Below are 25703 nucleotides of genomic sequence, written 5' to 3'. Positions count from 1 at the left end.
AATAACAGTAAAATAAATATAATTATTTTTGTTACCTTTTTCTTCTGTTTGGAGCTTGGAAAAGTATGTAGGACTTTTAGAGCTTCGTGCTGATAACGTGTTGTGAAAAAGTAAAAATTTATGGTAAAAAGTAAAAATCTCAAACTCTCAAAATTTACCAAACTACACACTTTATAATATTTTTCTCTCTACTCAATTGTGATTTTCTTCACAAATGAGAGATCTATTTATAGGAAATCTTTACAAATAATCCAAAAATAAAATACATCATTACCTACATCATCACACACTAATTTTCAATATTTACAACTCTTATTTTCAACATTCAAATATTCAACATTCAAATATTCAATACTCACATTTTAAATATATTTTTCAACATAAATAACCATATAAAAAATTAATTTTTTAAGTTTTTTAATATTATGGTGGTTAAAACATACTGAATATATTCTCAGTGTCTAATTATAAAAGCCCATCCTTCAAGTGGTAACATGAAAACTCCATAAAAACGGAACTCGAGAAAATTAGCTCCTGTGAAACAACCAACGAGGTAAGAAAATGGGAAGTCGAAACAACACAGAGGGGAGGGGACATAATAAGACAATAAGTGCATTCATATATAATAATAGCATCTTCAGTCACGCGAGGTTACAAAAATCCAGCAGTAAAGAAACGCAGCAAACACGAGAACAATTCATGGGTCACCTACATCTTCTTCTTTTACAAAAAACAAGGTAATACTTGCACCATGCAACAGCACGTAATTAAAGAGGAAAACCGGATGCGAATCAACTCAATATATCTTTACGTACACGGCAGCCTTGGAGTTATCATGACCCTAGAAAGGGACACTGCTTCTTAGCATGCTCAGGAATCAACTTCACTAGGATTTCCCCAGGTACATCCTTCAACTCTGAGAAACCAGAGTGCAAATGCAAATACCAGAACCTGAGTTTCAACGGAAATAACGAAAACTAAAAAGGGGTTGGTAAATGAATATGAGAATGCGCACCGTGAGGCTTGAAGTTGAACAATGGAGGAAGGAAACGCCCATTCGGTAGTCGGGTGTTTGGATCACGGAGCTCATCAAAAAAGGTGTGGGTCAAGGTATCCAGCTGTTACATAATTACATCATCAATTTCTAAAACAACGCCGACTAGGAATGCGTAAACAAAAGGAAAATTTTCAGTAACCAATCGGTTTCAAGAATATAATTTCTTAACAGCAAAAGCGAGTGTTGACATCCAAACAGCACGATCAATCATAATTCTACTACCACAATGCTAGTTACACAAGCCCACATCATTGTAGTTGTGAGAGAGCAGATGAAAGACATCTTAACTTTGAAACCACAAGATGAAAGAGTACGATATCGACATCTTCCTTTAACATCAAAAGAGGCAAAACTTTCTAATGAAACTATGCACAAGATTCTAGCAACAGAAAATAGCGCACAACATCAAGATATAAAAATATAACAATACTCACAGCTGTGCAACGGAGATTAGGAGAATATTGTAGTAATCTCGAGACAAGATCAACAGCTTCAGGAGGCACGCGTTTGTGGAATATCTGTTGCAAAAATTAAGAAAAAGGATATGGTGAAACAAAAGCAGTCGGGAAACAGAGAAATCGGCATATAGGCAGAAGTCCAGGTACCTTGTGCCATGGATGAGGTTTAATTTGTGGAAACTTGAACTCTATGTAATTAGGACTCATGCATTTTATTTCTTCCCGGGTTGGAGTACCTAAAACCTGAAAAAAGATGCTCTTAGTGATTGGGGTGATAATCACACGGTGCACTGAGGAAAATGCAACAACGAGACACAACCTTGTCGCTCCAACAAATATAATCACCCTTTTAGAATTCTAAAAGGCTAGACACAGCTGTTTGAGTCACTTCATAGAACATAGACAGAAATGAAAGTATTAAAACCCTTCTATTTCAAGATATATATATTGCACAGAGAACACCCAAAAAAAGACCTTGTAATTTGACCAACATATGAATTATTCAGGGTTTGAAAGAGGATACAAGCACCGTAGGATTTCCATAACCACCAATCCAGAAGGAAAAATAATAAAAAAAAATTGTCCAACGACTAATGCACTCGAGAAACAAGGTAAAAAAAGAGATGAATTCACAAGTAATGTGTACTGTATCAGAGTGAGGGTGTAGTTGTGTGCATGTCTTTGTGTGGGTGCAGAAGGAGAGAGGATGAACCTTGATGATCTCAACAAGCTGGTCTACTCCACTATCACCAGCGAAAAGAGGCTGAGAAGGCAAAATCCAATAACACAAATTAGGACGGATCAGATACTCCTATGTCCGTTGAAGGCTTTATCAATTAAGGAAAAAACAAAGAGAATAATAAATACCTTCCCAAGAAGTAGCTCAGCTAGCACACACCCAGCAGACCATATGTCAATGGCTGTAGTATACTCTGTTGCTCCAAAAATAAGCTCAGGTGCTCTATAATACCTAGAGCATATATAAGATATATTGGGCTCCCCTTTTACCTGCAAAATAAGACTCCACCTCAACTGAATATAATGTCATTTGCGTAAATGAAATCCTCAGCCAAGAATAGCATCATACATACCAACACTTTTGCACTTCCAAAATCACATAACTTAACCTGATGGGTGTGCGGATTCACCTGCATAAATAAGTTTTATGAGCTTCAGAATATTGTAAAGGACATAAAAAGCTAAACCGAGCCAACCAAATAAAGAAGTTCGCTTTCTAACCACCACATATGAAGCAAGTCATTTTCCAAATCAAAGGAAAAACAAGTTCAATAGTCATATCATTTTATCAAGATGAGATGCTGCTTATTGTAATTAAAACAAAGTAAACTGATATTCTTCTATTTAGCTAAAGGGACACAAAATATGTATTGTCACAAGAATGGATTATATGTGACAATGAAACATGTTAGTTTCTTCTTACCAGCGCAGACTACTTCCATAATTGCTAATACAGTTCAGATTTTGGAAAATTATAAAAGTGGAGTATGGAATTCAATTATCAGTAGTAGCACAAGATAAAGGAGAACACTACTAAACCTATACTTAGAAACAAATATCACCAAAACCTTTTTATGGCTATCAAATAAATGAGAACAAAAGGATTGCAAACTATGAAAATCATGATAATGATTACACAGATACTACATTTACCTAATTAGCATCAAGTCAGAAAAAAGTTCTGTATCTGGGAAATAATTTGTATGGTACTATTGATACAAAAGCTTTAGAAAAACCAGCCTAACAAGTCAAGAAAAAAAAAACCGCAGTAACCACGTAAACAAACTAGGGCATACCAACAAATTCTGAGGCTTTATGTCCCTGTGACATACTCCAACACCACGATGAATGTAAGACAGTGCTCTGAAAATCTGCCCAATAGCAACATAGTTATAGTCCAACACCGTCAGCTAAAAAAGATGGAGTATAATGGTTCAAAATAGAAATCAGATTTCTCCAAAAGTAACATCAAACAAAATTCGACTCATTGAAAAAGATAATAATATCCAATACGATTCCAGGCAGTACTTATGAAGATACTAGTAAAATGATAGCACACCCTAACTCGTAAACATATAATTCAGTTTAATCCAAACAAACTATCGAAAATATGACAAATACACAGTACATACACAAACCTAAAAGGCTTACATGATTGCAAAAATCGGGATGAGCAAACTTCTAGAAAACAGCAGTTTGCAACGTTACCGTTATGATCGTGTGGAATAACCAATATCATGACAATTTTTTATAGAGAATAAAGAAAACAAAGAGGTGCACCAAAAGTAGGTCAAAACCTGATAAGTATACAGCTTCACGTGTATCAGCGGCATCCTTTGGTTCAACTTACTGTAATGTTTGATAACCCGATGGACAGTTTCAGGGACATATTCGAGTACCAGGTTAAGATACATTTCATCCTTTTCAGTCGTTGAGAAGAAGCAGTGCTTCAAAGAGACAACATTTGGATGGTCAAGAACACGCATGGTTTGTAACTCTCGATTCTTGTAACGCTTGTCCTGCAGAACCTTCTTTATTGCAACAGATTCGCCAGTCTCTAGGCATTTTGCCTGGATTTTCAATCGATAAGGTAATGAACAGTGATGTTTATGATCGTCCTTGATAGTAGGAACGCGTAATATAGTATCCAACTCCTCATTTCTCAAGACAAAAAAATGATCTCACCTGGAACACTACTCCAAAAGATCCTTGGCCAACAACATGCTCTGCCATGTAGCTAATTGTCTGTAAGCATCCCACAAAATCCAAGGCAGGCAAACTTGGTAAGAAGCCATTACAAGTGGAAAAAGGGAAAGCAAAAAAAAAAAAGGTTCATTGACGTGCAATCAGATGAGTTAGTCGAATTCCATAACTAAGGTAAATAGCTAATTAAATGAAAGTGTTTTGAGTTCATAAGATCCTAAATTTGAGTAAATTCAAGCAATAGATCCACAGTTTCCGGAAATCAAATCTTCTAGTATACCACCACCTTTTTCTTGATTCAGAAACAACTAAACCCAAATCAAGGTGGAGTTTCTCTTGCTAATAGTGTGATATCGATTGATTGTAACGATGTTGATCGTACTAAAAAAAGAAGAAAAATTAAACCCAAATCAAGGCGGACTTTCTCTTGCTAATAAAGAAATTTTAGAAAATTTCTCATTGATTGAACAAATCATTCCAAGTTCATTAACAAACAGAGAGTCGTAAACTCGTTTGCTTCTAAATCACTTTCTTGAGGTTTTTTTCTTATTCGAGGGAATTTCTGGTTTTTCTTATCCATTGGGAAGGGGGTCATTGTCATAAAGAGTGTCAGTTATTGCAATGGCACAATAGTCACGGCACATTTCCAACTTTCTCTTTGCTTCATCTGATTCCTGAATGTTCTGTTTTAACTTTTTCTTTTTTTCCCAGGACGCATTGCATGCAAATTTTTTAATGGGAAAGGCAGTTTCTGATGAAGAAGTTCCATAATTGGAAGGCCGCATAGCATGTAGTAAGTAGAAAGTTTTGATGCTAGATGCAGTACATTACCTGTTTTGGATGACCATTTCGACCACCAACAGTTGTCACTATTATGTGCCCTATCTCCGTACCATTACTGTTCACAACCGTTGCTTCCATTTCCTACACAGCCAAACATATTCAACATCGATATGGCTCAGCTGCATTCAAGACAAAAAAAGGTACCATTAAAAAAAATCATTCGAAGCAAAAAGACTTTGGACACACCTTGTCATCCCTAAGTTTCATGTCATTTATCTCCTCAGGCAACCTATCAACCGCCACATCATGGATTCCAGACTCTCTTATGTCAAAAGTAGGAGCTACACCCACTGAAGCCATTTGCTGAAATAACTAGTGAGTTTTTATGATTTCAATAAGCCATTAACCTGCAAAAACCAGCAATACAGCGTAAAATTCTCAGGAAACATGTCTACGAATTTATACCTTTTTCCTGCATTCTTCCTTCAATTAGAAATAACCACCAGCCATTGATATTAAATAGGTGTAATTGTTATATTGACCATGAGTGATGGAAATTAAATTCTAAAAATATCATGCATGAAAACCAACTTCATAAAAAAATTAAATGAGAATTGACGAGAAACCTTTAATGGCATCACAAAAAATTTCACAAGACAATAGATTGCCAAGTACACTGTTTGCTATACCCATAAACCAATGCTTCCATAGATTCGATCTTGGTTCTACAGAAAGTTGCCATGAACAACCACTGTCTGCGGCAGGCAAATTCTACATGGTAACTAAGGAAGAAGTTAAATTGAAGTTTCAGTTTAACTCTCTCTTATTTTCGTATATGGAAAAAATTTCCCGTGAATCAAGATCAAATTTGTAAATGTGATGTTTTTCAGATTTTCTTCCATGAAATAAGGAAAACACTTGTTGAGAATACGCGGAACAATTTTTGGAAGTTAGACTCGAGTTCCGGGTTAGTAAGCTCATGCACGAAATACTTGACTAACTGCGGCGTCATTAAACTACTCAATTGGCCATAAAGCAGCGATCATTCATTCATTTCTTACATCTGTTCCTCACACTAACAGGAGTCAAAAAAGTAATATTTGCACTTCCATGATAGTAATTTTTCCTTCAGCTGCTCATTTAGAAAAGTAAACGCACAACAAAAGGAATTAACCCAGCCTAAAGACAGAAAGCAGCGGGAAACGTAATTTGGAACATAACTATAGAACACTTGCGGTAAATAATATATTTAAGCTAACCCACGAAAAGCGCTGAAGAGATCTTCCAAATTTAAAAGTACAATAACAATTAAAAAAGAGAAAACGGTCAGCTCTAGATTCAGAAAACAATTGGACAAAAACAGAAAACGAACTCCTGAAACAAATGTCGCCATAAAATTCACCGATCCATGTCAAGAATAACAAAAATCAAGATTCCGTAAATCTATAAGAACTTCATATTCAAACGAAAACAACTGAACAATGACAAATAATAATAGGGAAAAAAAAATCTTCGGCAGTCGATCAAAGCAAAAGGATGCGAAGGACGCACCGATGATAATCGGGAGTGAATCTGAGGATCGTATGATATCATCACACTGAGAGAGACGAGCACATACTTAGAGGTAGAATGGAGTAGCTTAGCTACCTAGAGAGAGTCTTCTTTCTTCCCCACACTGAATTATTTTGTCTGTTTTTATTTAACGTCCATTTTTTATTTTAATACTAGTGATCGAATCACATGTCGTCTGCGTATGTCATGAATATATTGTGCTAATATATTAAATATTTATGATATTACAACAGCATGACACCGAAACATTTTGTACGTGAATCATACAAGACAATTGATTCCGAAGCTTATAATTGATATTTGATATTTATCATCAATTTCTTGTTATTTTTATTTTATCCCAAAATAAAATTGACACATATTTATTATAATATAATATAAATAAAATATAAATATCATCACTCATTACAATTACAAATATTATCTTCCATAATCTTGTTTCTTCAGAGTGTTTGCAACCATATATTATTTATTTTTTTATCTTTTAATTTATCGTCTCGTTACATGATATAAGTGATAAACAAGTTCATTATTTAATTAAAATTTTACGATTTAAAATATTTTGAATAACAAGTTTAGAGATAATTATATATGTATGTCTGGAGTGACTATGTGTAAAATCATGGTTACATGTCCAACCAAACACTATGTATTATTCTTGTGGTGGGGTGGTTTTAGCTGATGGCATCATCTAGAAAGTAGGATTAAATTGGTACTTATTAGTAGGCAAGAATATTTTACAAGTTGGCACATGATGAACAAGTAATTGGCCACCTATAATTTTAATCAAACTTTGACTGGAAATTTGTGGACCAATAATGGGGTCTAATCTTTTACCCTTCAAATATATGATCAAGGCAATTTATGCCATTTTTTTACTACATTGTTGAGGTGAAATCGGATGTATCAACGATGATACGAGTCATGTCATCGGATTTTGGTGGCATGTTGTCTTTTTCCGACGTATCATCGATACTCTGATAAAAAATTAAATAAAACACAAACTAGTTGACTAACATTATTAATTGACCGATAACATAATAAAAATTGAAAATACGTAAGTCACATGATTAATAATATAATTTTTCCGACACAAGAAAATAAATGTGTCTAGTTTGCACGTGGGATCACGGAGATATTCCTCGGACCAAAAATACTAAAAACAAGTGAAAAATGAAACTATTTCAATCTTTCTCGGCGCATCCAATTCAAGAAAATAAATTTGTTTTAATTTGCATGTGGGATTATATTGAAATCAACGAAGACATTCCTCGGACCAAATATATTAAAAACAAAAATTAACTCGTATTAAGTGAAAATTGAAACTATTCCGGTCTAAACTATCCGTGCACTAAGCTGCTCTGCTATGTCAAGGGCTTTCATCTGCTCTCATAAACACTATCGGATTTTTTGGTTTGGTTTTGGTTAATTTTTTAAAATATTGGTTAAACCAAATAAACCAAGTTTCTTAATAAAACTCAATGTTTTTATATTATATTTTTTAAAATCAAATTTTGTTTTAAAATGGCTTGTTCCACTAAGAGAACCCAAATATTTTTTTACAAAATCGAAAATGCAAAATTTTTCATTAGAAACCGAAAAACTGACCAAATTAAAATCAAATATTTCGGTTTATATCAATATTGTTTTTAATAATATTGTTTTTATACTCTCGTTTATGGAAAATGTTGTAAATACTGATCGTCCACAAAAAAAATATTATTAGATTTTTATTTAAATAATAAAAACTAGAATAATATTTAGCATTATAATAAAATTGCCCAAAAAACATTTTTATTTTATTATATTTATACAAAATCATTGTTCAAATCGCCTAACCACCATTTTGAATGCCCATCCATCCACTCATCACTCATACATTACACACTGCACCAAATTTCATCCTTTTGCCCAAAGCTAATCAAATTCCTTTTTCAACAACCAATTTATACAATTATCATTTATAATTTTTAGCTTTGGAACAGGATTGGAACAAGAAATATGGCGAGGAAGAAGATCAGAGAGTACGATTCCAAGAGGCTGCTCAAGGAGCATTTGAAAAGATTGTCTGGGTTTGATCTCCAGATCCGTTCTTCTCAGGCATGAATTCGTTTTAGTTTTGCTACTTTTTGTTCGGTTTGTTGATATTATGATTCCACGTGATGTTTCGCAATGTGATCATTCTGTGACGTCAGTTTTCCGTGGGAATGTTTTTAATCCATCCATTTAACCGTTCTTATTATTTGATTTGGGTTTTTGGATCTCCGTCTGATTCTTAGAGTTTTTAAGTTTTTCGTATTTTGAGGTAGCTTTTCTTTTCTCTCTTTTATCCCGTTTGATCAACTGCTTAGCCAGAATTGTGTCATCACTCTGTTAATTTTTTTTTTCCAGGGAAATTAATTCTTCTCATATATATTTATTTCTGAGTGGCTGATTATGTTCTAGGCATTATTTTTAATGGCAATCTCCCTTCTTAACAATGGCTGGTTATCCTTTGATCTTACTGCTTCTCCATGTGTATTACATTGATCAACTATTTTGAAACTGTTTTATAAGTCTTATGAAACAGTTTCAATCACTTGAAATCAATATTAATGACAAGATAGATATGGGTGAGTTTGAAACCTCAGTTTCAGATTCCATTTCTACTAGTTTAAATCGAGAGGACAAAAAATTCCTCGTTACTTTTTATTTTTCGTTTTGAAAAAATATAGTTTGGTCATGTTATTATTATTCCAAGTCCTTGTAATTTTTATGTGGCATCTATTTTATTGCATATGTAGTTGTCATTGAAATTTAACGGGATGTTTGGTAGATTTAATAGAGGTCCTCAGCATAAATCTGATCAGAGCTGCTATTTCTGTCACGAAATAATGTCCTTAGGTGACTCAATCGACGGAATTTACCGATTTAACCAACAAAGAACCATGGCTATCGTCCACAAAGTTGGTTGTAAAACCTGACATGTTATTTGGGAAGCGTGGGAAGAGTGGCCTGGTAGCTTTGAACTTAAATCTTGCTGAAGTTGCTGAATTTGTGAAAGCACGCCTTGGTGTTGAGGTGACCGAAAATTTTAACCTATGGCTCTTAACTGTTAATTTTTGGTCATACAGATGTTGAAATTTATTCCTCCTAGGTTGAAATGGGTGGCTGCAAAGCTCCCATAACTACATTCATTGTTGAGCCTTTTGTCCCTCATGATCAAGAATATTACCTGTCCATCGTGTCTGAAAGGTTAGGATGTAGCATTAGCTTCTCAGAATGTGGAGGTATCGAAATTGAAGAGAACTGGGACAAGGTAAACGTTGCACAATGTTGATAATACCTCCTTTTGATGTTGTTGCATTGATATTTTTTTGGAGAAACTAGGATTGATTCTTTATTTGGCTCTGCAGGTTAAGACAATATATCTTCCCACTGAAAAACCAATGACCTTGGAGGCATGCGCTCCACTAATTGCTACACTTCCATTAGAGGTAAGCTTTTCATTGACTTATTTTGCCGTTTCTACCTGAGTGTCGCTAGTTCATATTCCAGTCATTTTTTTTATCCGTAAATCCCAGATGTTCTTTGTTGTCTCTATATCAGTTCCGGCTGATTCGAGTAGAAAACTGGTCTAGAGATAGACTGGGTTAATAGATTTAGAATTTTTGAAAAAAAGAATTATGAGAAATAGTTTTAACAGAGTAGCTTTAACTACTCAATTTTTGAAAGATGGTGAGTTGCAATTAACTCTATTTAATATGCAGAAATCACTGTAGAATTTTACCTTTCTCCCTCACGGCATACTAATTTTTTGTTATCAATTCAGGTCAGAGGGAAGATAGGCGACTTTATAATTGGCGTTTTTTCTGTTTTCCAAGGTAAATAATCTTTGGCAACCATGAATTATTTTTCTTAATTTTTTATTTTTTTTCCTTGAAATTAGATGATGGAAAGAGTGAAAATGCAGCAACTTTTTTCTCTTTCTGGATGCAAAATAAAGATTTTGGAAGAAAGAGAAGTGCTTACCTTTTTCTTAAAAAATTGTGTTGCACTTATGTGTTTGATGAGTCCCAAATTGAGTTTATTGTCTTTCTAACTTCACATTTGATGTACTCCATTCACCCCAGATCTGGATTTTAGTTTTCTTGAGCTGAATCCATTTACCCTCGTAAATGGGGAGCCATATCCACTCGACATGAGAGGAGAGCTGGATGATACTGCTGCCTTCAAAAACTTTAAAAAGTACGGCTCCGTAGTTGTTTTACATGTGTGGAAAGGTTATTTTTTATATTCATTTTCTTGCCTTTAATGCAATTATTTTGTTTTCAGATGGGGCGATATCGAGTTTCCTCTGCCTTTTGGACGTGTATTAAGTCCAACAGAAAGCTTCATTCACACATTAGATGAAAAAGTAAGTACCGAGTACTCTCTGTCTTGTGAATTTTGTTGATTTTTTTGCTCCATTACTCGAAAGCTTGTCTACTAATGCAATATTTTTTCCATTTATTATATTAGGAAAATGGACTTTTTGCTTTTTATTTGTTTTTATAGTTGCAACATTCTGTATGATTCATTTGTTTTGAATGTTTAGTAGAAATCACATCTATTGAAATACTTCATCACTACCTTGTTAACATCTTATTTTTTCATTTGTATCATGTTACAGACCAGTGCATCATTGAAATTTACTGTCTTGAACCCGGAAGGACGTATCTGGACGATGGTAGCTGGAGGTGGTGCAAGTGTAATATATGCCGATACAGTAAGTTTCCATATCTGTTCATGTGACTATACCTGCCTAACAAAAAAGTTTTGTTTAAAGTTGATAAATTTTTTCCTTTTCTCTATTATTTTGTCGAAAGGTTGGGGATTTGGGCTATGCATCTGAGCTAGGTAATTATGCCGAGTACAGTGGAGCTCCAAATGAAGAAGAGGTTTTGCAATATGCCAGAGTGGTGATTGACGTAAGATCTTGAGCTTAAAATCTAAAATTTTCATTCTGACTCCCTCATCTCTCTTTTTTTCCCATTGCTGCTCCCCCAGTGTGCCACAGCAAACCCTGATGGCCGTAAAAGAGCTCTTCTTATTGGGGGAGGAATAGCAAACTTTACAGATGTTGCTGCTACTTTTAATGGAATTATTCGGGCACTCAAGGAGAAGGTTTAGTTCAACTATTTTGATGCATTTGGATAGTCTTACTTATGTGCAAGACTTCACATTCTTTTTTGTTTCAACTGAGTAGGAATCCAAGTTGCAGGCATCGAGAATGCACATTTATGTTCGTAGAGGTGGTCCGAACTATCAGACTGGTTTGGCTAGAATGAGGGCTTTGGGAGAAGAACTGGGAGTTCCAATTGAGGTAAAAGTTGTCGTCTGTTCTGTATAAACTGCATTTAGTTTGTTTTAGGTTCATGTATTTTCAAGGCATCACGATCTAAGCATGTGAATTTGCTCTAAGAAAGTTAATTCTAATGAATTGGGGTTGGAATCTAACAACTATGTTTTCTTTATGTTTGTCTGGATGAAATTGAATTGATCATCTTTCTGATTTGGATGGGTCGGAATAATGATCACAAAAAGGTTGAAATCCATACTTATTTGATCTCTCAACACTTTTTAGCAAGGTTTTTAAGCTTGCGAAATCCAATTATGCAATCTTATAGGACCTTAAATTTTATAAACATTGTAATGCCTTTTGGTAAGTTCAGTCACACCTTCTAAGTTGTATCAAAGACTTTATAAGCAAGGCAAACACTCCCTCAAATTAGCTTCCGAAGTCAAAATTTCATAGTCCTGAAATATTTGTGTATTTACTTCTGATTATGTTTTTGTTCGCTTACAGATGGATTTAAAGGATTTCTTTAATTTTATAGATCATTTTTTTTTTTGGAAAAACGCGTGTAAGTTATCTTAGTCGAGTTTTTAAATCTGGACCCCCGAGTAACATGAATTTCATCTATGTGTGCAGGTTTACGGACCTGAGGCAACAATGACTGGTATTTGCAAGCAGGCAATTGATTGTGTCATGTCCACTGCATAGATCAAACCTTGCATTCTCATTTTCAAGACATCCATTAGGATTATTCGGTTTCAGAATTCCAATTTGAGCAGTAGATGAATTGTCGTAAAAGCATTGGCTGGATTGCTTGCTTGTTTGTCACCTCTCTCTCTGTTTGTGTGTGTTTTTTTCAGAACCTGAATCCAGTTCGATTTTCTGGCATGATAATTTATTACTTGATGGGATGCAGACAATAATATTGGCTTATTTGTTATCTAGCATTGGATTTTGTTTCGTGGTGTAACAAGATGTGTTATGTGTTCTTCTATTACAATTAATAATGGTTGAATTTGGGTGGAACAAAGAATTACTATGAAGGAATGGATACGTATGTCTTTAGGCATAGTTTAGTACATGTGATAAGGGATGGATTGATAAATAATCTTCTTTATCCATGCTTGGTACCTTTTTAAAAAACTCATGATAATATTATGAACCATTGATAAATAATTTTTTAGAAGGATAAAATGTCTTTTGGTGTGATAATTTTAATTTAATGATAAAATACACTACACATGATTTAATTGCCCTCAATTTATAAATGATTTTTATAAATCTACGTTAGTACGTAAAACTAAAATCAAATAAATATTTTTATTTATTTTTATATATTATATAATATGATAATTATATAAATGAATTCGAGATAATTATATAAATAATTTTTATAAATATCAATAAAATTATTAGTATCACTCGATTAACCTTAAAAATTGATATTTGACTTGATTCACAAAATCAAGGGCTCAATTATCATATCATATAATATATAAAATTAGGTAAAAATAAATAAATCATGCAAGCACTATCGGCGCATGAACATTAAAAAAATATGAACTCAAGCAAAAACTTTGAAATTATAAAATTTACTATAATAAGGTTAATTTTGTCGTTACAATCTAATATATAAATTTAATCACTCTTACTAAAATCATACTAAGCATTAAATATAATATCCTACATCTTATATATCCTTAATTTATCCTTATATTATATATCACATGTTTATTATATCATGTATATCAAACTATGCTTTAGATAACTGATATTCCTAATCCTTTTTTATATACATGTTAATATAATCAAATTTCCTTTCAAAAAAAAAAAAAAAACATAATCAAATTTGGTATCTTGTTATGTAATAATCAATTCGAATTTTATTTTTTTTTTCAAAGTAGCACTAGCTAGTAGTAGCTACGTATTGCAATTGCTGTGATTATTAATAATAAAATACAGACAAAACCTTGTGGTGACTGGTGGCAAAGCATGTTCCATGCTCCCCGGAATGCCAACTTTTCTCAACAGGTCATCTACTTCGTCATAAAAGAGACAAAATTATGTGTGTTAGTTTTAGTTTTAGTTTTAGTTTTAGTTTTAAAATTCCGTATTGGTTTTAGCCTTTATTTTTTAAATAAAAAAAAATTCATATATAAAAAAAATTGTACATATGTTTTTTAGATTTATATTAAATTATTTATAAAGGAATAATATTTTTATTATATCATATAATGAACATGGAATTCCATATCTTCTATGGCTCCTCTCTGAACTCAGCACCACACGACAACACAATTGGTGACTTGCTATCCATAATATATGAACTATATATAAGGTGTCAACTTTCATGTATTATTACATTAAATTGTTGTCGAATTTAAGTGATGCAAACTGCTGACTTTAATTAATTATCATGCATGCTGGTTATTGTTTTCTTTAAAAACAAAAAAATATCGCACGTTACATTACATCATCTTCTTTCCCTTCTTTTGCAATCAGTTTCGTTACAATACCCGCTGCTCAAACTAATTGTCCACGGTCAAAGCTGTTCTAGCAAGAAAATAACAGCAATAAACAATAGAATTGGAGTAATTTACCTCCTCATATCATGCCACACATATATATCATCATCATCATCATCATAAATTCCTTTAGTTGCGGAGTCGGCTATACGTATATGGTCTTGCAAAATTTATATGTCTCGCAATTACTTAGGCGTCGATCGTATGATTAATGAAGATGCAAATTTAGCATGTTTATGTGAGAAAATGAGATCGATTATTAATTTGCATTAAAAAAAAATGAATTGACATTATTGTAAAATGGCATGGCATGCACATATTATTGTTATATATAGTAATAATAAAGTAAAATTAGTGTCGGCGGACCTGGTATTAGCATAGTCTCGGGACCATCTTTATAATTAAATGAGATTAATATTAATCTTGACTCACGGATCCATAACTAATTTAAATTTATAGATAATTTAATTTACTACACGATACAAATTACGTACTAATTATGTCTAGATGCCGAACTTTTAGCTACCATAATCTAATTTATCTGAATATATTAACTTGGAGGTTTGTTGTATGAGCTTAATTAATTTTCAGATTAATTCAGAAACAAAATATCGTGCTAACATAAAAAGTAATATTTTTTTATTGATGGCCCAAAAAAGAGATCCGTCTCACAAAATACAACTCGTGAGACCGTCTCACACAAGTTTTTGTCGTTCTTTGAAATAAGCAAATAAAAAACAGTAAAAAAGCAGAGGTCGTGCCACAACTATTATTTGTTTAGATTTGTTAGATACTCAGCACATCTGACTAAACGCTTTCTGTTTGTGTGTGAATAATATATTGCTTAAACATTATATATTATGTAAAATATTTTTTAGGTATTTGATTCGATAAATATTCTACAAAATTAAATAAGATATAAGACTTAATGGTATTTATATAATTATAAATAAGTGTAGTATTTATTGTTAATAAACATCTACTAATAATTTTGTTCTGGAGAGAAAATTGGTCGAAATTAACGAGAGAGAAAGTAGGAAACGTGAGGTGGAGGCCTTGATGGTTTGGTGAATGTGATTCCAAATGCAAAATCCCATTCCCACCAACTTTTTATACTAAAACATAATTTACGTACTATTATATTCTATTTTTATAGCCTCATTCAACATTTTTTTAAAATTGCAAAATCCACGTCACAACTCAATAAGTATTATTATAGAAACAAAATTATAAATTGATTCTACCTCAAAATATCTTTTGTAAACTTATATCATGCAAGATGAAATAAATCTAAGATTCGATTTTTATATTAAAAAATATACAGATCATCATGTTATATATATATATATATATATATATATATTGATTTATCATTTTCAACTCGTATATATTTCTTCCTTCGTCTTGTCTTATACATCAAACAATATCATAACATCATATTGTATCATTTAAATCGTGCCCTTCACGTGGAATATCACGATAAATGAGATACTCCATAAATCTAACCTATTTTAAATGACGTCATGGACAAAAATAGATTAGTTAAATAAAATTGTAATACTTTAGTCTAAACCTTCCGCCAAACAAGCCAATGTCACTCTCTTAACGACTACAGTCAGTCTTCACCGTTGGATCACATATCGGACGGTCCAAAATCTCCATAATACAACCTCCCTCTTAATCTAGTCCCCCACGATAGATTTAACTGTACAGTTCTCACCTTCTCTTCCATCTATAAATAACCCACTTTCTCGCCTCTTCAAGACTCGCAAGCATTTGGTGTAGTACTCACAATAGCTATAGGATATACACCCTTTTTGTCGGCAGCAAGTATCATCTGCGAAGGTACTTGGATTTTTTAGCAAATCTATGGCTTCTTCGTCTGGGTTTTTGCATTTATCAAGGTTTCTGTTCTTGGGTGTGGTGTAATGTAATGCTGCTGTTCTGAAGTTTAGCAAATCTTTGGTTTTTATGTCTGGTTTTAGCATTTACGTAGGTTTTTTGTTCATGGGTTTTTTTTGTTCTTTTGCCTCCTTTGTGCTGTAGTCTGTAGATTCGAGTGTGTGCTTCTGAACTTGTTTCTTGACTGATTATGTTGTATGTTGAAGTCAGTATTGGTAAGTTTTAAGCTGCGAACTATTTTGAATTTTTTCGATTGTATAGATGATTGTATCACCAAGATTTGACCTTCTTGCATGACAGTCTTAGACTTAGTTTTGACTGTTTTATATGCAGGGGGGTGAAATGGGTGAGTTAATAAATAAGTTAATATACGTGTGTTCTGAGTACATTTGTGGATCCTCTTATCCCAGATCTGCTACAAAATTTGGGATCCGTTTATGATCTGTAGGATCTGGATAGCGTCTTTACATTTCTCAAGATTTGGGGTTATGATTTTGTCATAAAGTGAGAAATACGAAAGATCTGAGCTGGTTTTTTCTTCTAAAAGATAGCAGCTTTTACTGCTGCATGTTCTTGTTGAATTTCCTCGTGTTTTAGTTTGCATGATCTTGTTTCATTTCAGTTTGATCCTTAAGTTGAAATTTTTGTTTCTTTCAATTTTCATGTATATTCTTGATGTGCTCTGCTTATTGGTTTAGAGAAGAATTTACACTATGAGGAGATTCTTGATTTTTAATTACTATATTCTTGTTGACATTCAGAATTTGATTCTTCATTATGCTTCACTTGGTGAAAAGAAAATATTCTTGTATTCATTCTGCTTAAAAACTTGTTAAAGCAGGTTCTTATCTTTGATGCAATAGCCTAAAATTACAAAAACTGTGGCTTCGTTTAAGGGATCCTTTTTATTCTTGAACACGTTGGTGGTAATGTAGAATTCTTTGGATTTTGGTTCATAGTGACATTTTTTTTGGCGTTGACAAACTCTCAGCTTTGTATCTTATATTTTACTTGGAACACTATTTGTAACTATCTCCTGACATTCACAAATTTTTAATTAATTTGAAAAAACTTTAAAAGTTTTTTTGTTTTGTCTTATCTACGTTTGTATCTTATTAATTGAAAAACCGTACAAGTTATTTGTGTTTTATTGTTGAAGATTGGGGGAATGGATACCTTCCTATTTACATCCGAATCCGTGAACGAGGGCCACCCCGACAAGCTCTGTGATCAGATATCTGATGCAGTATTGGATGCCTGCCTAGAACAAGATCCGGACAGCAAAGTTGCTTGTGAAACCTGTACCAAGACAAACATGGTGATGGTCTTCGGTGAGATCACGACAAAGGGCAATATAGACTACGAGAAGATTGTTCGCACCACGTGCCGTAACATTGGATTCATATCCGATGATGTTGGTCTCGATGCCGACAAGTGCAAGGTCCTGGTTAATATCGAGCAACAAAGCCCAGATATTGCTCAAGGTGTTCATGGACACCTGACCAAACGCCCTGAAGAGATCGGTGCTGGTGACCAGGGACATATGTTTGGCTATGCAACTGATGAAACCCCCGAGTACATGCCTCTCAGCCATGTGCTTGCTACAAAATTAGGTGCTCGACTCACAGAAGTTCGAAAAGATGGCACTTGTCCTTGGTTGCGACCTGATGGCAAGACTCAAGTAACTGTTGAGTACTACAATGAAAATGGTGCCATGGTTCCGATTAGGGTACACACGGTTCTCATCTCAACTCAACATGATGAAACTGTCACAAACGACGAGATCGCCAAGGATCTCAAGGAGCATGTCATCAAGCCCGTCATCCCTGAGAAGTACCTAGACGAGAAGACAATTTTCCACCTCAACCCTTCAGGCCGGTTCGTCATTGGTGGGCCTCATGGTGATGCTGGTCTCACTGGTCGTAAAATCATTATTGACACCTATGGCGGCTGGGGAGCACATGGTGGAGGCGCCTTCTCTGGAAAGGACCCAACTAAGGTCGATCGAAGTGGTGCGTACGTAGTTCGACAGGCTGCCAAAAGTATCGTAGCCAATGGCCTGGCTCGTAGATGTATTGTACAGGTCTCATATGCCATTGGCGTGCCTGAGCCGTTGTCTGTTTTTGTGGACAGTTACGGTACGGGTAAGATCCCGGATAAGGAAATCTTGCAGATTGTGAAAGAAAGCTTTGATTTCAGGCCTGGCATGATCTCCATTAACTTGGATTTGAAGAGAGGCAGCGGAAGGTTCTTGAAAACAGCGGCGTATGGCCACTTTGGAAGAGATGACCCGGACTTTACGTGGGAAGTTGTTAAGCCCCTCAAATGGGACAAGAGCCAAAACTGAAGCTTTTATATGTTGCTTACAAGTTCTGAACAAATATATACCGTTGTCTGGTGCTAGTCTATTATCGCCGAAACTGTTGTTCTATTGTCGTCCCCGTCTATTTTAATTTTTACATGTTCGCCCATGGTCAGTAGTTTGTTTGGTTTGGAGATTCTGATAAAGCTGATAAAGTCTAAGAAGACTAGAGGATACTATAATATAGCATTTAAGGAATCTGTGTGTCGTCTACTACAAAGATACTACAAAGATGATGTATTAAAATTAGTCGTGTAAGAATAACGTTAGTGTTCTTCAGTTGATCAATGAATTGTTGTTGTTTTGCCGTTCTGATTATTTGCTTCATACACAATTTGCATGAACTATTTTTTACGTCCATCTGTGTGACAATGTGGACTGTTGTCGGCCTCAAAGATGAGAGAATAAAGCAATTTTTTCCCAAAACTATAAGATCCTATTTTGTCGGAAACTCAACTCATCCGGAGCAAAAAATGAAAAACGAAAACGAAATGAGCAGAGATAGAAAGCTTTTTCTCGAGAAGAAGATTTATCAGGGAATCCAGAATCCAACCCGTTTGAAAAATATTAAATTTTTGAAGAATATTCTTGCTTAGCATATTGGTCAATTTATGTTTGAGACAGCAACTCTGTCGTCTGACTTGGGTCACACCACCCGCGTTAGCCATGAATCACGGTTCTGAAACAAGTGTTTCGTATATATCATCAACATGTAACATCATATCAAAGGGAGCGTAAACAAATCGAATCGAGGATCAATTCGACTGTGAGACGAGTCAAACTCTACCAATATTCATAATAAAAAGTAATACTCTTAGTATAAAAAGTAATACTTTTTCATGGATGACCCAAATAAAATATCCGTCTCATAAAATACGACACGTGAGATCGTCTCACATAATTTTTTACCTCAACTGTTTAATGTTTTTTGCATCGTAATATTCTTTATAAAAATATTTATTTAATATATAATTATATTATATAATAAAATATTAAATTTCGTAAATAAATCAAACAATTGAATAAACATTATCAACATGGTATACTATAATATCATAGTTATATATAAGCTGGCCCTTCCACATATACAGGTGTATTGATAATGACAACATATTTGGCCAGATGTGTGAACTTTCCAATAAAAAAGGGAGAAAATTAACCATCGGGAGAAATCTATTTCTTCTCCAATGATCGGAAATTCGAGTTGTTTGGATCATGTCTTTCGATTGCTGCAGGTTTTTTTTATTCTTAGTGCTGAATTTAATATTTTGAACATAATTTGATTTCTTTTAAAAAGTTGTCATATTTCTATGCTAGTCGGAGAAATCTTTGCTTTGTCCTGTGAAAATTTTCTCCTGTCTTTGTTTCAATGTGGTGTAAAGCTTCTCCTTTGATACCCCGATTAATTGATATCGGTATGTGTATGTACATGTTTTAACTATTACTCGGTGTAATTCGTAGAATTTACACGCATTAGAAATCAATTTGAATGATCGTGAAAGTATGCAATTTTATGTTTTGTTTCGGTAAATTCTGGATTTTGTATCGAAGGTAATGTTGAAATTGGAGACTGCACAGCAATGTGGCGGAAAGTAATATATTTTCATCTCAGAGTTTAGGGCCTGGATTTTAAGGAGATTGTAGGATGGACAAGAATAGAGTGGATGACTACGATGCTGGACCGGTGGTGCTTCCTAAAGTTGACAGGTTTGGATTTTTGAAGCAGGAAAATAACTCCCCTGATGGTTTAACGATAAGCATATCAGCTTTTGAGCATGAGAGGTGTGCATTATTTAGGAAGTTAGTAATTTGCCGTATTGATTTTCTTACTTCAATGTAACATATTCATATTGCCTTAGCTTTTATGCGTTTAGATCCCATGCCAAATATTATCCTGCTTTTGATTGCTCTGATGATTTTGATGACTAATACCATGATTTATTGGCTGCAATTCTTGGTGTTTTTCCATATTTTTATAAAAGATTCAATTTTAGCTCTTTAATTATCACCACAAATGTATGGTTGCTGTTTCTGCTTGAGGGTAAAGTATTTCATCTTTTACTGACTTTATATGATAAAGCTTTCCCCTAAATTGTCGATCAGTTTAGGGGGAACGTAGCAAAGTGATTAAAAAACTAAAAATCATGATTGAATACCAAATATTATTTTGAATGTTTTGGGGGTCACATTCATGTTAATGTTTGAATTGATAAATGTATAGCTTTGAGATGATCAAATCAGTTTTAGATACGTGTAATATTGAATCCAAACACACAACATATTATTGTGAAGTAAATTTATCCCAAAATCAATTTCTGATGTGCTATGTTTCCTCTCCGGACATGAGCTAGTTTGTATTTTCTAGGTGACTTAATCCCCTTGTCTAAAAAGCACTACCATAGAGATTCTTTAATGAAAATTTCGACTAAGGCCGCAGAAAGAGAGAACTTTGAAGCCTTTCTCAAAATAAACCCAGCAAAACAAGAAGTAACAGAACAAATGCCATATCTCTCCTTCCTAACATGGACCTCGCCTAAACCTGCCCACTAATTTAAGACCCAAGCCCGTAACACTGGACAATATATATACTATATCATTAAACTTGAGCACCTCAGACTAACTAACTTTGGTATGTCAGTGTGACACAAAAATTTCTTTACAGTTTTACCATTCATGATATTTGTTAGTGCACTTTGCTGGTGTGACTTTATTAATAATTTTTGTACATCTATCTGTCTTTGTCGATTTTTATGTTTTTACACAAAAATTATCAAATGCAAAAAAATTTAATATGCTGACATTTTTGTACCCTTCGCTTTAGAAATAAATTGTCAGGGTTTTTGTTACAAAATTCTGAATGATCGGTAAGACCCAAGTCATGTGATCTGAATGATCATTTCAGAAATAAATTGTTAGGGTTTTTGTTCCAAAATAATTTTTCTCGTTAAAACAAGGGTAGGATTTCATAATGAAATCACATCATATGTGATTCTCTCTCAGGGATGAAAGAAGAATTAGAAAATGGAGAAAAATGATCGGGGTTGGAGGAAGTGATTGGAAGCATTATGTTAGGAGAAAACCTCAAGTTGTGAAAAGGAGAATAAGGAAAGGTATTCCTGATTGTCTAAGAGGACTTGTCTGGCAGTTAATCTCTGGCAGTCGTGACCTCTTGCTCATGAATCCGGGTGTCTATGAGGTAACCATTTGTTGTTTATGTCAAAATTGCATGGGAAAGGTGCACATGTAATGAAACATTTTATTTTGTTTGTTACGTGGAACTGATAGTAACAACGGTTGTGGTTTCATCTCAAAATGAAGTAATTTGTTTAACTGTTGCAGTTTTGTCTGTTAAGAACCTGCTTTGTACTTGTTTGAGTTGGTTTACTCTACTCTGAAGTCCCATAAGTTTGCGAATATGACACTTTTTTTGGTTATGTACTTCTCGAACTATGTGTCAAGGGTGCATGTAGGATCTGTTTAGCATAATGTGTCAAGGGTGCATGTAGGATCTGTTTAGCATAACAAGATAATACCTCTGTTGCTAATATATCTTCATATGCTTAACTTATTGACCAGTCTAAAGAAAACTTGGTTAGTAGCTGTGCAAATGCAATTTACTAGAGCTTTTGAAACCCATTTATCTGTCTATGTGGATCAATCTGTTATGTGGCTTTCATTTGCGGTGAAAAAATCTTGGAGGAGATTGATTTAGATGATAATGGAATTGTTGGATTTGAATTTTTTGCCTTATTTCTCGTTTCACTCATTATAACTAATTAGCTGTGATTTCGTGAGGTCATATGTAGGAACAAATTTCTTTGTAGGTGTTGACCCAACATAAAACAATGTTACCACATTTCCTTATTTTTGTTCTTATGTTTCTTTGCAGCAACTAGTCATCTATGAGACATCTGCTTCAGAGCTAGATATCATTCGAGATATTTCTCGTACATTTCCTTCACATGTTTTCTTCCAGCAAAGACATGGTCCAGGTCAAAGATCTCTTTACAATGTTCTGAAGGCGTATTCTGTATATGACAGAGATGTTGGATATGTGCAGGTGTATTATATATATAAGTTGATTATTTATTTCCCATTTACTAATTTCCTACCAACTATTCATATTAAAATTCTGCTGGTTTCAGGGCATGGGATTTGTGGCAGGTTTATTGCTCCTTTATATGAGTGAAGAAGATGCATTTTGGTTGCTGGTTGCTCTCTTGAAAGGAGCTGTTCATGCTCCGATGGAAGGAATGTACCTGGTGCAGTTTTAATTGATGATTTCCTGCAATTTGATTTAGAGTGTGCTTAGTTTTTAATATTATTGCAACTTGATGACGTGCAAAACATCTACATGAAATATGATGATGAAATAATGTAAATCCATAGAATGGCATTTAAACTTATCACTTCGAATGCTATACTAACTTTAGATCTGTATGTGTGAACAGTTTTGCTCTAAACCACTTCAAATATTTGAGAGCCCATCACTGCAACAAACTTTTATGTGGTTTGTGCTTAGCTCGTATAGTTTCTAAGCGTCGGTGATAAAATTACTACCTTGTGAAAGGTAGAAACCTTTTAAACAATTTGCTTTGCACGGAGAAAATTGCCACCTTATTACTATCAACATTCTGGGAGTTCCTTGTGTGAAAGGATATATATGGCTAGCCCTGCATGATTCTACTAAAAGAATCGCCTGATACTCTTAGTTGATTTTATTAATGCGATGTAACAGGAAATGATCAGGAAATAATGCCAAGAGTAACACTTTTAATCTTGACTAAAGTCACACTTTAGGTGCCGTTAACATTTTATATTTGGAGTTGAAAGTTCGAGGTTTACAGTCGATGCATTATTTCACAATATAACAGCTTCTGTAAAATTATGATACCTGATTTTTGTTGAATTTCTTACACATCTCTTGTGGAACTGTCTTGACACGGCTTTATTGTGATCAAATGCCAGTAGAATAATATTGAATCTATGCTTTATAGCTTGTGCATTATTTTCAAACTTGAAACTATGAAGAAGATTTTGAAATGTTCAGGTAGGGTTGCCTCTTGTACAGCAATATCTATTTCAGTTCAACAATTTGGTGAAAGTGCACTTGCCAAAGTTGGGAGAGCATTTTGCTCAAGAAATGATAAATCCGAGTATGTATGCAAGCCAGTGGTTCATAACTGTTTTTTCATACTCATTTCCATTCCATTTGGCTCTTAGGATTTGGGATGTCTTTCTCTATGAGGTTAGTTGTTGCGTGCTTTAATTTTTTTTACTTTCATCCTTACACATTCTAAATTGTTCTTTTTCCTCTGCACCAGGGTGTAGTCATTGTCTTTAAAGTTGGTTTGGCTCTGCTGAAATACTGCCATGACGATTTGGTGAAATCACACTGCCATCATATCTTGAATTCTTCTAAGTTCCGATACTTTTTGGTGGCTCATCTCAAAGAATTTTTCTTGTTTCAACAGGTAAAGTTGCCTTTTGAAAAACTGATACATGCATTACGCAACTTTCCTGAGGCTGCCATGAATCCTGATATGTTACTTCCAATGGCCTTCCCAATTAAGGTTCGTTTTCTCCCTTGCAAAAGTGTGAAGAAATTTGTCTTGGGTTATTTGTCCTAAAATGGGTGGTTCACAAAAATTTGGAGCGACTATTGAGCTCGAAATGCCTTGCCACTTGATATGTTAGTTTGTAGGAGTTTGAGCCCTCTTGTTAAATTTATGATTTAACATTGGTGCTTTTGGTAAGAACCTGATGATATGAAAAAGGCTATGATCGTGTCGGTGTCAATAACATGACCAAGTTTGCAGAATAGGTTAGATCAAGGTGCACACATATGGGTAGGTGAAAGAGTCACCCAGTGTGGCTGTCGTCAGCGTTAGTTTGAGTGCTAGTTTTTAGGATTTTCTGCTAATTTTTCATGGTTATTACCTCAATACTCTTAACACACAATAACAGAAAAAAGCACACAGACACACCCGAAATACTCTTTTTTGTTCATTTTTATTGATTAGCCATCGGCAACCGTTGAATCTATTGCTTTGTTTGAATTCACAATCGAATAATATTTAGGTGTCCAAGAGCTTGGAAGAGTTGAAAGAAGAATATGAGAAACAAAACGGGAAGCTATCGTATCGTATTAAGCAGAAACTGCAGTCATCTTGAATACTTTCCTTTGCACCACCCGGCTTCAATCGAGCAGAGCAAATTTGTGAATATTGTTTTATCTTTTTGTTAAAACAAATATAAAAAATTACGTACGTAATTACTTTTTTTTTCTTTTTTAAAAATTAGTTATTACATTTTTCGATCAACTTGTTTTTAGACTTTATAAAAAATATTTGTGGACAAAATTACGCTAAAATATGTAGCATTCTATTATTTTTGTTGGTGAAACATTTAAGGACCTACGACCTAACTTTCCTGTATGAAATGGAACCAGGCTGCCCAATAAGTCGTCTGATTGTGTCGTATTCAAATTTAAAGAAACATTCAACTTTTCACGTTATGGACAATTTAATAGGTAAGAGCTAGCATTTAATAAAATTTTACCTTTTGAAACCGAATTTTAATAATATATCACTTTTCATTAAAAATCCTGGTTGTGTAGTATTTTAGCAAATTTTTCGATAATTTGTAAGAAATTTTTTCACATTAGAAGACAAGAACAAAACACAAAGAAATTAAGAAAAAAATATAATTAATATAATAAAATTGATTATCATAGGTATCTTCCGTGTAGAAAGATGAATAAGTCCATTTATATAAAATCACACCATAATGTTTAAAAACTGAAACTATTAATTAGTCAAGGAATTTTTATGCTACTTAAGTAATTTGGCTATTGTAATCGTACCTTAAAAAAATTTAAATTAGGTTCTAATGTTCAAATATTATTAATAATAAAAGAACAACTAATAATTTTAACTAGTTAAAAAATAACACTTTCTTTTAATTAATAAAATGTTCCATTACTCGCGCGCGCGCACAGAGTTTA

At 33.8% G+C, this 25703-nt stretch overlaps 4 protein-coding genes across 8 annotated transcripts; 3 read left to right on the top strand and 1 right to left on the bottom strand.

The window, feature by feature from the left end:
* Nucleotides 1-599: 599 nt before the first annotated feature.
* LOC142530765 (shaggy-related protein kinase alpha-like) lies at nt 600-6721 on the bottom strand. Its single transcript, XM_075636575.1, has 13 exons — nt 6571-6721; nt 5266-5426; nt 5068-5160; nt 4219-4278; nt 3831-4103; nt 3330-3404; nt 2607-2663; nt 2383-2523; nt 2228-2278; nt 1663-1758; nt 1492-1575; nt 1016-1118; nt 600-916 (listed from the first exon to the last, which is right to left on the bottom strand). The coding sequence occupies exons 2-13, from the start codon at nt 5377-5379 to the stop codon at nt 834-836; spliced, it is 1230 nt and encodes a 409-aa protein (XP_075492690.1). The 5' UTR covers nt 5380-5426; nt 6571-6721; the 3' UTR covers nt 600-833.
* Nucleotides 6722-8422: 1701 nt separating this feature from the next.
* On the top strand, nt 8423-12881 carry LOC142531128 (ATP-citrate synthase alpha chain protein 2). Its single transcript, XM_075637184.1, has 12 exons — nt 8423-8691; nt 9475-9651; nt 9728-9889; nt 9987-10067; nt 10403-10454; nt 10704-10818; nt 10906-10987; nt 11243-11338; nt 11439-11540; nt 11620-11736; nt 11819-11935; nt 12545-12881. The coding sequence occupies exons 1-12, from the start codon at nt 8593-8595 to the stop codon at nt 12614-12616; spliced, it is 1272 nt and encodes a 423-aa protein (XP_075493299.1). The 5' UTR covers nt 8423-8592; the 3' UTR covers nt 12617-12881.
* A 3248-nt stretch (nt 12882-16129) lies between these two features.
* Nucleotides 16130-19009, top strand: LOC142530404 (S-adenosylmethionine synthase 1). The gene is made up of 2 exons (XM_075636235.1): nt 16130-16278; nt 17495-19009. Exon 2 carries the CDS (start codon nt 17504-17506, stop codon nt 18680-18682), a length of 1179 nt encoding a protein of 392 aa, XP_075492350.1. The 5' UTR covers nt 16130-16278; nt 17495-17503; the 3' UTR covers nt 18683-19009.
* A 774-nt stretch (nt 19010-19783) lies between these two features.
* Nucleotides 19784-25102, top strand: LOC142532065 (uncharacterized). 5 transcript variants are annotated; one of them, XM_075638383.1, is made up of 9 exons: nt 19784-19932; nt 20249-20404; nt 21698-21893; nt 22587-22757; nt 22843-22959; nt 23748-23945; nt 24022-24081; nt 24172-24270; nt 24779-25102. In XM_075638383.1, exons 2-9 carry the CDS (start codon nt 20343-20345, stop codon nt 24869-24871), a joined length of 996 nt encoding a protein of 331 aa, XP_075494498.1. In that variant the 5' UTR covers nt 19784-19932; nt 20249-20342; the 3' UTR covers nt 24872-25102. The 5 variants fall into 5 exon arrangements, with proteins under 5 accessions (XP_075494498.1, XP_075494495.1, XP_075494499.1 ...); XM_075638380.1 differs by having other exon boundaries at nt 20249-20479; XM_075638384.1 differs by having other exon boundaries at nt 19794-19932; nt 20310-20404.
* The last annotated feature ends 601 nt before the right edge of the window (nt 25103-25703 follow it).

Source organism: Primulina tabacum, chromosome 17 (genome assembly GCF_025594145.1).
Source record: "Primulina tabacum isolate GXHZ01 chromosome 17, ASM2559414v2, whole genome shotgun sequence".
Taxonomy (NCBI): domain Eukaryota; kingdom Viridiplantae; phylum Streptophyta; class Magnoliopsida; order Lamiales; family Gesneriaceae; genus Primulina; species Primulina tabacum.
Note: the sequence above shows the minus strand (reverse complement) of the source record. Positions and strands in the feature narration are given on the sequence as shown.

What these genes read in the sequence shown, in the direction of transcription:
- LOC142530765 (XM_075636575.1), bottom strand. Translation starts at nt 5,379, where the DNA reads ATGGCTTCAGTGGGTGTAGCTCCTACTTTTGACATAAGAGAGTCTGGA. An exon ending in AGCTTGTTGAGATCATCAAG is followed by an intron (nt 1,759 to 2,227) that starts GTTCATCCTCTC and finishes ATCTTTTTTCAG; the next exon opens with GTTTTAGGTACTCCAACCCG. An exon ending in CTAATCTCCGTTGCACAGCT is followed by an intron (nt 1,119 to 1,491) that starts GTGAGTATTGTT and finishes ATTATGTAACAG; the next exon opens with CTGGATACCTTGACCCACAC.
- LOC142531128 (XM_075637184.1), top strand. Translation starts at nt 8,593, where the DNA reads ATGGCGAGGAAGAAGATCAGAGAGTACGATTCCAAGAGGCTGCTCAAG. An exon ending in TTGAAGAGAACTGGGACAAG is followed by an intron (nt 9,890 to 9,986) that starts GTAAACGTTGCA and finishes TTGGCTCTGCAG; the next exon opens with GTTAAGACAATATATCTTCC. An exon ending in AACTGGGAGTTCCAATTGAG is followed by an intron (nt 11,936 to 12,544) that starts GTAAAAGTTGTC and finishes CTATGTGTGCAG; the next exon opens with GTTTACGGACCTGAGGCAAC.
- LOC142530404 (XM_075636235.1), top strand. Translation starts at nt 17,504, where the DNA reads ATGGATACCTTCCTATTTACATCCGAATCCGTGAACGAGGGCCACCCC.
- LOC142532065 (XM_075638380.1), top strand. Translation starts at nt 20,343, where the DNA reads ATGGACAAGAATAGAGTGGATGACTACGATGCTGGACCGGTGGTGCTT. An exon ending in GAGATGTTGGATATGTGCAG is followed by an intron (nt 22,758 to 22,842) that starts GTGTATTATATA and finishes TGCTGGTTTCAG; the next exon opens with GGCATGGGATTTGTGGCAGG. An exon ending in GGGATGTCTTTCTCTATGAG is followed by an intron (nt 23,946 to 24,021) that starts GTTAGTTGTTGC and finishes CCTCTGCACCAG; the next exon opens with GGTGTAGTCATTGTCTTTAA.